This window comes from Pleuronectes platessa, chromosome 4 (genome assembly GCF_947347685.1).
Source record: "Pleuronectes platessa chromosome 4, fPlePla1.1, whole genome shotgun sequence".
Lineage (NCBI taxonomy): Eukaryota > Metazoa > Chordata > Actinopteri > Pleuronectiformes > Pleuronectidae > Pleuronectes > Pleuronectes platessa.
The window spans coordinates 18294857-18310752 of NC_070629.1; the positions used below are offsets into that span (position 1 = coordinate 18294857).

General features: G+C 44.5%; 1 protein-coding gene across 1 annotated transcript in view; it reads right to left on the minus strand.

The window, feature by feature from the left end:
- Window positions 1-15622, minus strand: part of ank1a (ankyrin 1, erythrocytic a) — a 36149-nt gene extending 20527 nt beyond the window's left edge. Inside the window, exons 1-21 of the mRNA XM_053421005.1 lie at window positions 15124-15622; window positions 8802-8903; window positions 6111-6209; window positions 5796-5894; window positions 5435-5533; window positions 5074-5259; window positions 4859-4957; window positions 4684-4782; window positions 4487-4585; window positions 4034-4231; window positions 3847-3945; window positions 3616-3714; window positions 3397-3495; window positions 2658-2855; window positions 2457-2555; window positions 2272-2370; window positions 1985-2182; window positions 1791-1889; window positions 716-814; window positions 263-361; window positions 80-172 (exon numbers count right to left, since the gene is read on the minus strand). Of these exons, the coding sequence (XP_053276980.1) occupies window positions 80-172; window positions 263-361; window positions 716-814; window positions 1791-1889; window positions 1985-2182; window positions 2272-2370; window positions 2457-2555; window positions 2658-2855; window positions 3397-3495; window positions 3616-3714; window positions 3847-3945; window positions 4034-4231; window positions 4487-4585; window positions 4684-4782; window positions 4859-4957; window positions 5074-5259; window positions 5435-5533; window positions 5796-5894; window positions 6111-6209; window positions 8802-8903; window positions 15124-15150 (2388 nt within the window). The 5' untranslated portion in view covers window positions 15151-15622. The remainder of the gene's footprint in view (window positions 1-79; window positions 173-262; window positions 362-715; window positions 815-1790; window positions 1890-1984; window positions 2183-2271; window positions 2371-2456; window positions 2556-2657; window positions 2856-3396; window positions 3496-3615; window positions 3715-3846; window positions 3946-4033; window positions 4232-4486; window positions 4586-4683; window positions 4783-4858; window positions 4958-5073; window positions 5260-5434; window positions 5534-5795; window positions 5895-6110; window positions 6210-8801; window positions 8904-15123) is intronic.
- Window positions 15623-15896: the final 274 nt, after the last annotated feature.

Consider the following 15896-nt stretch of genomic DNA (forward strand, 5'->3'; position numbering starts at 1 on the left):
GTATTTCCATGTGATTATCATGGTCTCGTAATGCTTGAACTGAACCGAGAGACGGTAATAGCAATTCTAAACTTCTCACCATGGAAACCGTCTCCGCTGTGACGAGCTTCAAGACGTCAATCACAGAGATGTAGCCCAACCTCTTAGCAATGGAGAGGGCCGAAGTGCCATTCTAACAAATAGAGAGAGGCAGACTGATCAGATCACTGGCAACCAAACTTATGAACGAGCTGGAGGGCAGAGATGCTGTGTTCATGCTCACTGTAGTGATCTCGTTGGGCTGAGCTCCGTGCTTCAGCAACAGCGTCACAATGTCTGTGTGTCCCTGCTGGGCCGCCTGGTGCAGAGGAGTGTAGCCCAGCTGGAAGAGCGACCAAAGACAATGCAAAACAAGCAAAATGTAAATGTCCACTAAATGTCAACCGGCCTGCAGGAACTCATGATGGATGCCTTTTCACAGTTTTCTGACATGAGCAGAAATTATCTTTCGGGCCAGACTTTCTATAATAGACGGTATTTCTAGACACAACACATTTATCTTCATATAGATATTAGTAAAAAACAACAGTTTATAACCACAACTGTTTTTGATATATTTCTGAAACAAACAGCAGATCATGTTGTCAAATCCAGTTACTACGACCCTATTCATTGACGGTGTTGCTCTGAGCCCATTTTGTTGCAGTCTTGTTTAAAACCAGAAGGTGGCACTCACCCTTGTTTTGCTGTTGACATCGGCCTGTTGCTGCACCAGGAACTTCACCATCTTGATGTTGCCATAGTGACAACTTACATGGAGAGGGGTGTAACCCATCTGAGAGTAGAAAGAGGCATAATAGAAACAGAGAAACTATCAATGTCATACAGCATTATTGTCATTATGGATTTTTTATTTTCTCAACCACATTTTGATCCCATTATGTAGATTTGATCCTATTTGTGGTCCCGCGTCTTAAATATGACATCAACTGATCAAATTCACATGCACAAAAAAAATATTTTTAAAAGAAGGCAATAATAAAAATAACATTCAGAAAGATTGGATCAAATTGTTTCTCATTTACAGTATATAATAAAGGGCAATACAAGAGCCCTACAGAGAATACCACCACCTAAAATCCTATAAAAACGTATACTGTCCAATAGGTGTCATTCTTTAATGCTGCAGTTTGTGGATCTGTTCTTCTGATAACATTATACAAACTAAGACTTAAATGAATCATTACAAACTACTGTCTCAACTCTATGTCAATACACAGCTGTGAAACCCATGCACCAGGGTCATGAATGATCTGGGTCTCACTAGGGTCTGCCTTATATTGATGGTAACACGACCCTCTGCCATGACATCATCAGGCTATTTGTGCTACAGAACTTAGACGCTATCCGCTACTGAAAGATTTTCCACACTGATTACCCTGACCTCAGTTAAAGGTGAAAATATAGGTTATGTTTATTTGTTTGTTTGCCTTTTAGTTTGCAGAACTACACAAAGATTACAGGGCGGATTACCAGGACAATTATTGGAGGGATATGGTAGCGGTCAGGAAAGAACCAATACATTTTGGTAAAGATCCAGGAATATCTTTTTTTACTTTTTAACATTGTGTTTTATTTAGGTTTTCATAGATGCAAAAACTCTATGCTATCGATGTGTGCAGCCTACAATTTTGTGCAGCTTGATTGGATGTAAGGGGACTGTTGGGCCTTGGTACAGTTATGCACTTCTGAGACCTCTTCTAGTTCTTCTTTGTTTTGTTTTGATTAAAGGGCCATAAAAGGGGTTTTACCCGTGTGGCAGCGTAGACCGACGCTCCCTGCTTCACCAGGATATCAGCGATGGCAACATGTCCTTCCTGAGCCACCAGGTGGAGAGGGGTCAATCCACTCTATAGGCGACAGGAGTCAAAGGACAAATGTCAGACTTTATGACAGTACAAATTAAATTAGATAACGGTTTCAATCACTCTTTCATTGTGCTTGCCTTGTTGCCGAGGTTGACGTTGGCCTGTTTGGAGATGAGCAGGGAGACCATGTCGGGCCGTCCCTCCTGCGAGGCCAGGTGGAGAGGTGTGACCCCCTGCAGTGACTCAGCATTGGCTGAAGCTCCATACTGTAGCAGGCTGTTGGCCACCTCCACCTGGTTCTGCTTGGATGCAATGTGCAGGGCAGTGTAGCCGTTCTGGAGCGCACACACGAGGAGTGGTCAGAAATAGAAACGAGCACTAAACATTCCGAATTGTGTTTGCATTTGTGTTTTTATTCTTTTACCCTGGCTGCACTGTGCGGTGATCCTCCCTTGCTGACAAGCAGGTTGACCACATCAAGGTTGTTGTGATGTACAGCAACGTGTAGCGGAGTCAGACCGTTCTGTGAAAACAGGATGAAACCTTCATCAGCATGTGCTACATTACATCCTTCCTCCCACACATCAAAGACCTTTTTGTTTTATTTACCTTCCCTGCAGCGTTAGCGTTGGCTCCTCTCTCCAGCAGCAGCTCTGCTACATCCACCTTGCCGTACTTGGAGGCCACATGCAGCGGAGTGAAGCCTTTCTGTAGAGGCAGCAAATGGAACACAACGTTATGAATGACTTAGGTTCTGACTCTGGAGGATATTGCTCTGGGTGTGCAGAATACGCAGAATGGAGGCCGTACCTTGGTCATCTTGGTCTGCTGAGCCTCCATGTCCAATAGGATGCGGACGGTTTGTACATGACCTTCCCGGGCAGTGATGTGCAGGGGGGTGTGTCCTGCTGTGGTGGTGGAGTTGGGGTTGGCTTTGTGCTCCAGCAGCAGCTTCACTATCTCCTTGTGGCCCATCCGAGCAGCACAATGCAGAGGGGTTTGGTCGTCCTGGAGGAGGAGGAGAGAGGACTTGAGATGCAATGTAACAGCTTAATGTGTTAGACACCTGAAAAGAAGGTCTTCTATCATCCTGCTTAAAGTGTCTTCACTGTCATCTTCACTACCAGTCAAATTCAGGCTGTTTTGAAACAAAGCTCTTTTGCATAAATCTTCAGGAGAGCAAAGCTACGTTTTTGTGGCTGTGGCTCAGGAGTGAGAGAGGGTCGACCACTAACCAGGGCGCTGGTTTGATCCCTGCTCCGGTCTGCTTTTGGCAAGACACTGAGCTTTTAAGTTGCCTCCGGTGGCTGTGCGGACAGTGTGTGAATGGTGTTTAATAGAAAGTATAAATGTATGTCTAAATGGGTGAGTGCATCTTGTACTGTAAAGCTCTTTGAGTGGTCAGCAAGACTGAAAAAGTGGCACATAAATATTGTCCATTTTCCATTTAATAAAACGAGACTAGGTTTTCAGCACATTATGATACGTCAGTGAGGAATCTTTTGTTTGTGTCCATGGATACACAGATGGTGCTGTGTGAAAGCTCTACCTTGGCCTTGGCGTCCACCGGTGCAGCATTCTGCAGTAAAAACTCTGCCACCTCATGATGTCCTGCCCGAGATGCCATATGGAGAGGAGTCTCCACTTTCTGCTCACACACACACACACACAAACAGACAAACCACACAGTCAGAGTCGACACAAACAGCGACACTACGATGTAATTTGGTTATTTGTGTGTCTCTTGGAATTTCAGATGGGAACTAACCACGTTGGAGACGCTGGGGGAAGCTCCTTTCTGCAGCAGGATCTTCACAATGTTGAGATGACCCATAAAGGATGCCACATGCAGAGGGGTCAGGCCCGACTGTTCAGAAAGAGAGCAGCATTAGAATCATTTTAGATTTATTAAAGAACCGCCACACATTGAGGTGCTTTTACTTTGAACCCTTTTTTAGATAAATGATCCTCATTCCTTTTCTCCCTCCTGATCCCTCACCTCAGTCACAGCCTCTAATGATGCAGAGTGTTTGAGCAGGAGATCCATCACACGCATGTGGTTCTTTTTACAAGCAATGTGCAGAGGGGTGAAACCATTCTGTAAAAAAAAAAGGGGCAGTTATCACCACTAAGTTAATAAAGAACAGTGCATTAAGTGTGTGTTAACCTCAGTGTTTGTCACTGACCAGTGCCCGAGAGTTGGGTTTGGCCCCTTTGTCCAGAAGTACTTTAGCCATGCGGTGGTGGCCACAGTGTGCCGCCACATGCAGAGGAGTGAGGTGGTCCATTGTGACGTCATCAATCTCTGCATTGTACTGCAGGAGTTGCTTGACGCAGTCCATGTGGTCGCCCTGCGCTGACATGTGGATTGGAGACAGGCCGTTCTGAAAAAAAAATTTAAAAAAAATAAAGACCACCATTTCTTGTCCCATATTCCCCTTGGGTCGCTCGTTTCCACACAGATTGGACAGTAGAAAACAGACTAACTGGCTAGCAATGTGTTTTTCCTCTGTCTGTCTAGTTTTTTTTAGACATGTTAACATAGAATTGTTACACATTATATCTTCATTAGTTAAAGAATAAAAAAACAAGTGAAGGAGTTTATCCTTTTCTTCATGTATCTACAGCAGATGGTTTACCTTGGTCTTTGCCTGGATGGGGGCCCCATGATCCAGCAGGATCTCTATGATCCTGACATGACCGTTTCTGGCCGCACAATGCAGAGGAGTCAGCTCGTCCTGGAAAGAGACGAATGTCAGTAATTAAGTTAATGATGCATCGAATGCATTAAGTGAATCAAGAGTTTAGGAAACGGTGGGATAGGTGTCTGCTGTACCTTGGTTTTGGCATCTATCTGCGCCCCTCTGTCCAGCAGGAGACGGACCATGATCACATTCCCCCGTCTGGCTGCAATGTGCAGAGGCGTGATTCCGTTCTGCACAGAGATGCACATGCACTTAGACACACGAGAGCAAGGACAAGAGATTCACATTCTGTCAGTTATTCTCTACCTTTGGGGTGAAGTTGACATTGGCTCCTCTGTTGAGCAGCAGTTGAGCTACATTCAGGTTTTCATAGTGTGCAGCAATGTGGAGGGGTGTGAATCCAGTCTGCAAGGACACGTCAGGGTGAGTGCACGTCATTCTCATTACCTTTGCACTTTAGAAAAAAAAAAGACAAACCAAACAAGGACACCAAACGTGATAGGTCCTGTTCACCCACACACCTTGCTGAGCACATCGGCATTGGGGTCGTTCTGCAGAAGCACCGCGGCCGTGCGTGTGTCGTCGTTGCGTGCTGCAATGTGCAGCGCGGGGAGGCGGACCTTTCCCTTGGTGCCATAGTTGATGAGCAGGGCTACAACATTTTCATGTCCCTGCTGCAGAGCCACGGCAAGAGGAGTAAATCCATCCTGAAGCACACAGGAGAGGAAGTTAGAAGACAGGTTCACCCAGGCAGAGAAAATTGGAGAGATGTGAGGAAAGAGGCTTTTGAGCACAAAACAGAATGAGAACACAGCGAGACTGGATCAGCGAGGATGGGGTTGAGGGGTTCTGAAGATTGCTCTTCTCTCAATTCTTTGATACCTCAGTTGGAGTGCTCTGATTGGCTCCGTTCTCCAGAAGAAACTTCACAACCTCTAGATGGTTTTCTTGCGCAGCCATGTAGAGTGGAGTGAAACCCTTCTGTCTCAGAAAGACACAGACACACGCACGCACACAAATACACACAGCAGCAGAGGGCACACAAGCACAGAAAGAGACAGATAGGAGGACGGTCACAGATCCACGCACAAGGATGAACAGTGAAAGGAAACAAACACAGAAATATAGGAACAAAGACCAATGTTAACTGATGGCATTGCTTAACAGTAAAGTTGACATAGTATTGACGCAAGGCCTCGGTGTGTCCTGTGAACACCGCCACGAGAGCAGCGCTCAATCTCACCTGGGACTGAGCGTTGACATTGGCCCCGTAGTTAACCAGCTCTGCGACCACCTGCTCCTGCCCCGCCAGGGCCGCAATGTGCAGGGCCGTGTTCCCTTTCTGTTTAAACACAGGGACGAGCACCGCCATAAATTGAGAGTAGACAAAAGCATGCACATGCAAACTTGATGTGTAGATAATGGATGGGGGGGGTGAATAGAGGGCCATATTTGAGCAGGTTGAGCAAGATTCACAGATTTTGATTCTTAAAGTGTTTCACAAATTGTGCTCGGTACAAAACAGATGTGTAGTGTTTTCTTATTTATAATATTTTACCTTTGTGGTTGTCTCCAGAACGATTCCATTGTGAAGTAGCTCCAGCACCATTTTGACGTGGCCTTCTTTAGAGGCCAGATGCAGCCCGTTGAGCCCATTCTGAGTGAGAGAGCAGACTTCACACTGAATGGTCCGAAACACACTTGGAATACAAATATTCTCTAAAATCAAAGAAACAACCACAGGTATACACAAACGCATGTAGGCCATGCCAAACGAAACAACTGGGCTTGTTATCACAGAGACTAAAGAACTCACAAAACATGGCAGGCAAATACTTACACCAGGCACCAGGCATGCAGCGCTCTCAGAATCAAAGTGGTCATTAGCAAAAACGACATCTACGGGGATGAAAATCCGGATGTGAACATTTTCATTTGATTAATGATGGGGAGAGGAGGAGGAGGAGGTGGAAGAGGAAGAGGAGGACGGGAGGGGGATGGCAGGCCGCTGGTCTCGTGGCTGGGAAGAATACAAGCCGTGTGGAATAGGTCTGACCTCACACAGCCTTCCTTCAGCCGCACAGGACATGTGAGGTTGGACCTTTCCCACACCACTGATATTATTCCTCTGAGTGGGGGGAGACCACAGCACACCATCACTCTACTGCAGACAGAGGAGAGAAGGAGGGAGGAGATGGAGGAGGGGAAGGCAAACAAAAAAGAAAAAAGAACGGAAGGTGAGTTAGTAAACCAGGACCCGATCGGAAGAGAGAGGGAAGTGGGGCAGTTGTGAGGGTTTAGAGGAAGAGAGAAAACACAGGAGAAACGGCAGCGTGCTGGTGAGTGAACCATGGCAGAGCTCAGACACGTGAACAGCAACACGACCGCCACAGTCAAATCCACACACCACTCTGTACACCAGCGTCAGGACAAACATGAACCAGTGCCAAAGTGACGGTCTGCAACTGTTTTCATGTAATTATCATGTTGCTCTGTGTCACCAAACAAAATGTTATAGTTGTCTGTAGACTGAAAATAATTCTGCAACTATTGTTTCAGACGTAAAGATGATTGATCATTTCTTAGTCTCCGATTAAAACTTAAAATGTTCCGCTTAGACTTGATGGCCATTTAAAAAAGAAAATTGTTATTAGGTATTATTTTCATTTTATTTTTTATTCATTGAAAAATTCATCAAAATCTTAATGAAAGGATGGAAATCAATAGTTGCAACATGTGGGTATTGAGGCTGTGTTTTTTAATATAAAGTAAAAACGTAGAGATATATAAAATAGTATAGCCTACATTAACTGTCCTTATGCTGCAGTGAAACCTGGGCAAAATCCTATTTGTAAAATTTGTCAAATCCAAATTCTGCTGCCATCTTGTGGTGAAATCAGAAGACTGTAGTTTGGCTGACAGCAACACGTACAGTAGACTGCACCAGTTTTCACACTTATTTTTCTAGGAACAAAAGCCAGCTAATGTTTCACTTACAGGAGCTTGAAGTGCACAACTGGAAAACAATATGTGTGTGCAAATGTGTATGTGTGTTGTAGACCATCACTTTAACTCAAACACTCAATTTAATATGATGGATATCATCATAAACAATGAAACCAAGAGAATTCATCTTGCATATTGCGGAATCATACTTTATGCATGTAATTCCATTTTAATCCTCGAGGTGTTTCCCATCACATTTCCCAACAATGGCCACTGTAGAGTCACTACAAATGAATTGTGACTCCATTGCATTGTGGGGTCTGTTATGAGGCTTATGAATAGACCTCAGAGAAAACCGGACAGACGCATTACCAGCAATAATAAGAAAATGTTGGGGACAGCATTAGTGAATGCAAGGGAAACCATGACTAAGTTAGATTAATGAGCCACAGAAATCTCTGTCACACACAGTGTTAGGCCTTGTTTCATTAGCCTGGAGGCAGTGGTCCTAGCCCACTGGCGCTGCCTCCTCCTGGACACTCTGGGAACAAGTGTCAGAGTGAAAGAGGCAGGATGGAGGAGACGGGGCGAAGGAGAAGATCCTGTTCCAGTTAACACCTCCCCCGGAGACTCTGTACACTCCACCCGTCACCTCCAGACTCTGATTAAGTCTACCTGAGCATGCTCATGTGGTACAGTGCATGACTGAGTGCACAGGCAGATGAATGGGCACAGTGGTCACCTCAGACACATCATGCACACTAGACACTCAAAGCACATTTATATAGAAATATTGTTAGAACAAATGGTGATAGAAATGGACAATATATGAGCAAAACAAACCTTTATTATGTAAAGCCTTAAATAAATGACATATTTGTTGTATAAATTTTCCATGTGGAAGCACCTGTACTTCAGGTCTTTTTTCTGATTACATCTGATCACCAGAGTGTAAAATGGCTCATCATTTCACTGTTAAAAAGTGAACTCCGTTTTCCTTTCACACATTGATGTTCTTTTATCAACACAAAGTGGGCAGCCCAGCCGCCTACTGAATTTAGATTTACTCAGATTGGCAGATAGTGAGAAAGAAATCCTGGCATCATTCAATTGTGGGCAAAAGAATCCTGAATATTCCTGTTTCTATTTCCGCTATGCACGAGTACAATTGAGGATTTTTTTTGCAGATAGGCAAAAACTGAATATGTGAATAAAAAAAAGTGGTTCACTGGCTGATGAGTTTTCCAGTCACAGGTTATAACTTTCCACCAATTCCACTCTGGGGAATGTGCAGCTCTCTCACCTGATTGGCTGTATTTATATCAATGCCGTTTTTGATATGGTCCAGGGCCTTGTCCAGGTTGCCAGAACGGGCCGCTCGGAGAAAACTGTTGCCAGCATCTGCCTATAAGTGAAACGGAGAGAGGGAACGAGAGGGGGGGTAAGGGGTGTAAGAGAAAGTGAGAGGCACATAAAGTGGAGGAATAGAGAGGGAAAATGGAGAGGGAGACAGAGTTAGGTTATTATTTTATTCATGAAAAATAGCATTTTAAGACTGAAAACGTTCAGTAGCGAGCAGTTAGCCATCAGCTTCCCTTTCATTTCAATCCTCCCTGGTATTTTTAATAGGCGCCGTTTGAGAATCGGCATTTGTACCTTGAGTTTTATATGTTATTGGGTTTGGTGGGCATGCCAGTGATGTAGAAACAGCACTCAGACTGTAAACTGGTCTCTTGTTTCCATAAAACCTCCATAAAATTGTCCCTAGGTTTATTTTATGCTCTTTATTCAGGCAAGTGTGAAAATACCGTCAGTTCCTGGTATGTCGGTCTGAATGAAAGAGACACACAATGTGATTGGAGAAGAGAGAGAGAGAGAGAGAGAGAGAAAGAGAGAGAGAGAGAGAAAGAGAGAGAGAGATAGTTTGGTGATTCCTGGCACACAGGCCGGCACATGGCACATCCAGTGTGCTTTTTTCCCAGCGTTCTGTTAGTGTCTGAGCGCTGCATGCCTCTCACAGGCAGCCAGGAGGGGTGCTGCTGAAACAGGATCACTCATGCGGCACAAGGGGGGGGGGAGAAGAGAAGAGGAGGGAGAGCCGGATCTACTGAGGGAGAACCACAGGGAGAAACTCGACTGCGGCAAACCCTGCACCTTTTAATTTCATCTGCATAATCTCCTCACTCCTCGTCTCCATCCCTGCCCTTCATCTGACCAGCCAGTTCAGAGTGCTGGTCAGGAAAACTCATCAGCCATCCAGCGGATGCCTTTTTTGTACGACTGCAGACATTAATGAATGGTTTTCTGTTTCAAATGAAAAACAACGAATGCTGTCTTCACACACACGCACGCACGCACACGCACACACACACACACACACACACACACACCAAAGAAACTGCTTTTCTCAGCTTTAAGCTGTGCTGTCTATTGTGACGGGGTTGTTGGTCGTCCTTTGACAGAGAGGGAGTGAAAAAGAGTGAGAAAAGATCCACATGCCTGGAGTTCAGGCATAGCAACAAATGACACAACACACACTCAGCATGACACCAGTGGCACAGCGCCGGGCAAAGAGAGAGGTCACTTAAAAAAAAAAGAAGAATAAAAGTAGGGGCAATGGCAGGAACTGAATTTTAAAAAGGGAAAGTTTCCTCCAGCTGACTGAAGTATCAGAACAACCTCTGACAGTGTGAGTTTTGTTGTTCGTATCTGGGATGGAGATACAAATATAAAGTGTAGCCACTTATCAGATATAGTAGAACATGGAGCATCTCGTGTGCAAAGTCATAAATCCTGAGCTTTTGTGTGAGAACATTGACTCATGTGGAGCCTCGGAGTCATTGTCTCCAGCAAACGTTTGTTTTTAGCTTCTGGTCACAGAGAATTGAGAAGCATGTCGTTCTGCAGTATAACACAAACACATACACACAAACTCACACACTTTAAGTTATGAACTGAATAAGGATTTGAATGACAAAACACTCTTTACAGATGGTGACTGCCACTATTTTGATAGTTGTGTCTGTGTGTGTAAGTCCATATAGCATTATAAGGGGGACCCAAATGAAAAAAATACATATTTTTCATAAGATTTGTATGTACTGCAGTAGCCTATATAAGTTGGCCTAATGCATGTAGTCAATACAAAATATTCTATAGATACAATATAAGAATAGGTTTTATGTTTCATTATTGACCATTTGACCTTTTTCACACTGTTAACTCCCTTGTGTTTGTTAAAGAAGCTAAGTATGAATATTAAAGGGCACAAGCTATGCACACTGCAGCACATTGTTGCCTGGGATGTTTGCACTCTCTGCCATGGGGAGACAAGGAAAACCCCCAACATCAAAGCAGGAGCAAATACAGCCGACGCAGAGACACCCACAACTTCACATATCATACATGCTCTCAGCATGGTGGCATGGTAAGACCGCGCTGACCCCGACAGAGGCCCCTCGGCAGGCGTCCCACCCCCTCTGCACTCAGACCACTGCAACCTGCTGCAGTTTACAAGACGACTCTAATCCCCCAGAAAAGACTCCGGAGAGGTTGCTGGTTACAGCTGATTTTCTCTCTCATCATGACGAGGCGTCCCCACACGTCAAACCGGCATGTTTGTGTGTGTGTTTCTGCGTGTGTGTGTGCTTGCGTCATTAAGTAAGTGTGGTGTGGTGAGATAAAGATGCAGGGGAACCACACCCTCACTAACTCAGACGTAAACAGGTGCAGTGCACACGGAACATACCAGTGGAAAAACACATAGAGAGCAGTGTAGAAATGTCCTGTGGTAACTGCTCTGCTGTGTTTTGTCGGACTCTGGTATGATTTAGATGAATGAGCCCCTCTCTGATTATTGCCATAGAGAGCAGACAAGCTTCAGGCTCTGGGGGCTGAGCATGAAACGAGCGAGCGCATTAATCATACTGTTTGCAACAAAGGAAACAACACAATAACCTGTTAAGCAGCTATACGGTTAATAGTAGCAATATCACCACAGACTGTCCAACGATTTGCATGCAGCTGTCCTCAGGGTGAGACAGCACCAGGCTCCCTCATCATGATGCGCTAACAATTACCAAGTAATGTTATCCCCCTCATGTCTTCACAGAAAACCCTCTCTTCTGAACTCTCCCTCTATTTTCATCCTTATCTCAGTTTTCCTTTCCTGTTGCCTTCTTTCCCTTCTCCATCCCGTGCCTCTTCCCCTTCTCTCCCCCCCTCGCCTGCCGGTGCTGCAGCAGAGAGAATGACGTCACCCCCTCGCTGGTGGACTGCAGTGTTTGAAAACTCAACGTGTACATACAGCGTGTGAGGAGGGATGTCTGAGATCCAAGCCCTGGCCACGAGGATCCTCTGGAACGTAAAGCTATACCCGAGAGATCATTATTGTCACCAGAGGGTCGATTGCGTGTTGTGAATGAAACCAGATTGAATGTGTGTGTTTGTGTGTGTAAAGCGGGAAGCTTGTGATACTGGATTGCAGGAACCAGACTGACTATCTTAAAACAGCGTCTGTGATCGAACCGTAAAGATCCGGATTAGAGGACAAGCTGATCTATGTCCACAGTGGGACTGAAAATGGATGTTAGAACTTCTTTTGCTATCTCTCCATCTGTATGAAATATTATGTAAAAGTGAAAAATGTACAGCACAGTAAGAAAACATCCTGTTAAATGTCTGTATGAGTTGCAAGTAGACACATTTCAGTTGGGACCTACTGTTTTAATGTGTCCTACAGTCTAGACAGGTAACATCTGAGTCTTAATCTGCACCAGGTCTACTTCCAATAGACGATGCAATCGAGACACAAAGCCTGGAGCTCTGCCACCAAATGTCGATGAAGGAATCTCTCAGCCAAAGACCAGGGCGGTGTTTCTGGGATATAGATTTACGTTCTGCTTCAGAGAATCTCAGTGTTTCTATTAAAATTAACACAAATCCGCAAAACACAGAATCTCTCTCTCTCTCTCTCTCTCTGACACACACGCACACGCACATGTACACACACGTGGTGTTGCAGACGTAACACCAGGTGCAAATCATAAATACTTTAAGTGCCACCACAGCTCTTTGTGCAGCCGACACAAAGGTGAAAGTAAGGTGCGTATACGTGTGTTCAGCATGTCACAAATCCTGCTTTACTTGCAAAAATGTCCTGAACTTTAAATAACAGTAAAAGAGAAAATGCACAACCCTCTGCCTGCTGTTGTTCTCTCCTAAACCTTATGTACTAATGTGTTGATTTGAAGGTTTATAGACATTTTAGGGGAACACCTAACAACGGATATGGAAATTTCCTGCAGAGTGCTTAAACAGCTATTTCATCACCCATTTCTGCTGACTTGCATTTACTCTGGAAATTGATTTTCTGCTTCTCTGTCCTTTTTTTCCCTTCTTCTTGGGCCTCCATTACAGCATTCATCTCTGCGGCTCTTTGAAGAGGCAGAGCGAGCTGGGGCTGTTGCCGGATACGGAGATCTGGTAAGTGTAGAGTCGGTCAGACCCGTGGGACTGCTCAACCCTGGACACATTTACAGGAAGCGAGCGAGCGGGGCCACTGGGATGAAACTGTTACATTCTCTCTACTAAACACTATCTGTATGTAAATCAGCCTGTCCATGCCACCATTAGTCCGTCTGCCTCTCTTCCCTGTATGAAGCATCCTATTTTTACTATTTACTTTCTCACACTCCCGGCCTCCCCCTCTGTATCCCACTGTTTGTCCCTAACATACTCATTGTCTCTTTATATCTGGCCCTGCTGCAGCCTCGGCGCCTGTAGATGAGATTGTCATGGTTACTGTGATCTCTTGTGGGGATGACAAAGAGGGTGAAAGCCATAAGGTGGCGATAGTTTGAAACCTATGGAGCATAGGACCAACAAATTGTAAACATGCTGTTTTACTGCACAACAGTATAGTCATACAGACTAAAAGCAGTTGTGGGGTCATAGAGAAGAAATAAGAATATACCTTTTGTCAAAAATAATGGACTGTTCTTAAATCTGTAAAACTAATGTCTAGCTCTGAACTAAGAACGTTTTACACACACACACACACACCAACTAACATTTTTAGATTTTGTACTTTGCTTAAATGCTTTTTTATCACATTTTAAAGACATCAAAACTATTCATTTGACTGCTATAGAGGCTCACTACTTTTTGAGTTTATGAATTTGTTCATTCAATTTGTTTATAAAATATGGTCTATTATAAATGTCCTCACTTAACAGTAAAACTAAGAGTAGTTGAAATTAGTGCCACCTACCCCGTTAAAGCATTAGTGAAAGTAAAACAGGGCTGATACTGACAGTAACTCTGACCATCTCATTAAGAATTTTAAGATTTAACTTTAAATTCATTCCAAAACTTGGTTTCAAGACACTTCCCCTTGTTTTTCTGATGCATGAAAATACTGATGGAAGTAAAAAAGGAAACTATAAAATGCAAGAAATTAAGAGTTTTGAATAAAGTTTTCTGATGGTATTGTAAATTGACTGTAGATCATCAGCACACGGCTTCACTTTAAACACGACATTTCTACGAGTTGCATCGACACTGGAACCTCAAACAAACGGCGTCTTCCATCACCTCAGGTAAACTCCCGTTGATAAAAAATTTGCTCATGTTCAAATCCACATAGCGGGGCCTTGTGATCGTGTGCCCTGTGTTGCCATTACTGGTTAAGTAGATTAAGAAGTCTATAGTCTTTGGTGAAGCCACGCTGAAAAGCATCTCATTAATCGACCCGCTAATCAGTTTACTGACCTCTGGTTTACTTACCACAGCTAATCCTGGTTGACATGGTACAATCTGAACGTCAAACAGTGGAATGAATAAAGTCAAAAACAAGATTAGGGAGGAAAACAGAACACGATACACACCCACACCAACACACACACACACACACACAACACTAATCTTGGACGTGCACACATCACAGCTTTCAGAGATACTGTCAAAGAAATTGAGCTCCCTCCCTGTGGGAGACTCCGACTGAAGAGTTCGATCAAGTTTATGTTTGCGTCTGTAAGCTATGGCTCGCTTTGAGTTTTTAATGCTCAGTCAATTTTTGTGTTTTTTTTAAATAGTACGTTAGTCTGCAATAACAAAGTGACGCATCACTTTTGTATAAAGCAGGAGCAATGTTTGAGTCCTGCATCTCTCTTTTCCTGTCTTTGATTTATCTTTGCCAGTTTCAGTCTGAGAAATGACAGTAAATTCAGAACAGGTAGTCTCTAAAACAGTGGACGTGAAGGGACGAAAAACAAGAGTACTACTTGGTAAAAAAGATGGCAAACAGAGAGACACACGGAATAAGAAAAATGTCCGAGAGAGAAAGCTAGTGATGGAAGTCTTGGTTCATCACTGTCTGATGTGGCAGAGACAGGAAGCACTTGCAGGTGATTTACATCAGAAAAAAATGAAACCATGGATTTTTTTTTCACACTTTAACAAAAAAGACATCAACACAACAAGAGTGATGAAGAAGCTAATTGGTAGAGAAAGGTATATGAAAAGAGAGAGAGAGAGAAAGTGAAAAGGGAAAGAATGAGAGTGTAGAGGGAGGAAGGTGAAGAGGAGACGGACAGCAGGAGAACAGCAGAGTTTGTGGTACTCACTCCGAAAGTGACGGTCTTGACTGGCATGCCTGTCGGCCCTCCACTCGCGCTTTCTTACGTTTTCTGTCTCTCTCAAACACACAGCTGTCTTTTCTGTGGCCCCCTGCGAGTGCTACATGCGGTTCCGGGCACGCAGACCCCCGTCCAACGTAAACAACACACACATGCACACACGCCCAGACACACACACTTGAGTAAGCATGGTGGGTGGAGAGACTGGGGAGGGTGGGGGTGGAGGGGCCCATGGGTTTATCTCTGGAGGAATGCTGTCTGTATCTAAAGACACACATTTCACACACAGCCAAAAACAAATGGGTGCCCCACACTCGCACCACAGGTTTCCTGCCAACATCCCGGTAACTTCTTTCCGTTTTCCCTGGTCCTTAGTCGCCTTCTACCTCAAAGTCCTTTTATTTTTCCCTCCTCCATCTCCATCTTTCTTTCCTTCCGTTCTCCACCACACTCTCCACCTCATCTGTCCTCTTCACGTTTTGTTACACCCCAACACTCTGTGTCACCCCAACTTTATCCCTCCTTTCTCCCGTCCCTTCTTCCCCCACTTGTCACACCCGTCTCTGCGTCCCCTGTATGTTTTGTGACACTCTCACAATAATTTTTTTCTTCACGGACCAGGCAATAGCAGAATAACCCAGAGTTACTGTGGAGAATGGGTTTGTTTTTTTAGAGCGGGTCTGTTTCGGTCTGTGAGGTGACTTACAGTGACAAAGCGCTGGTGGAGGGGGTGGGGGCGGGTGGGGGTGCTGCCACTGCCC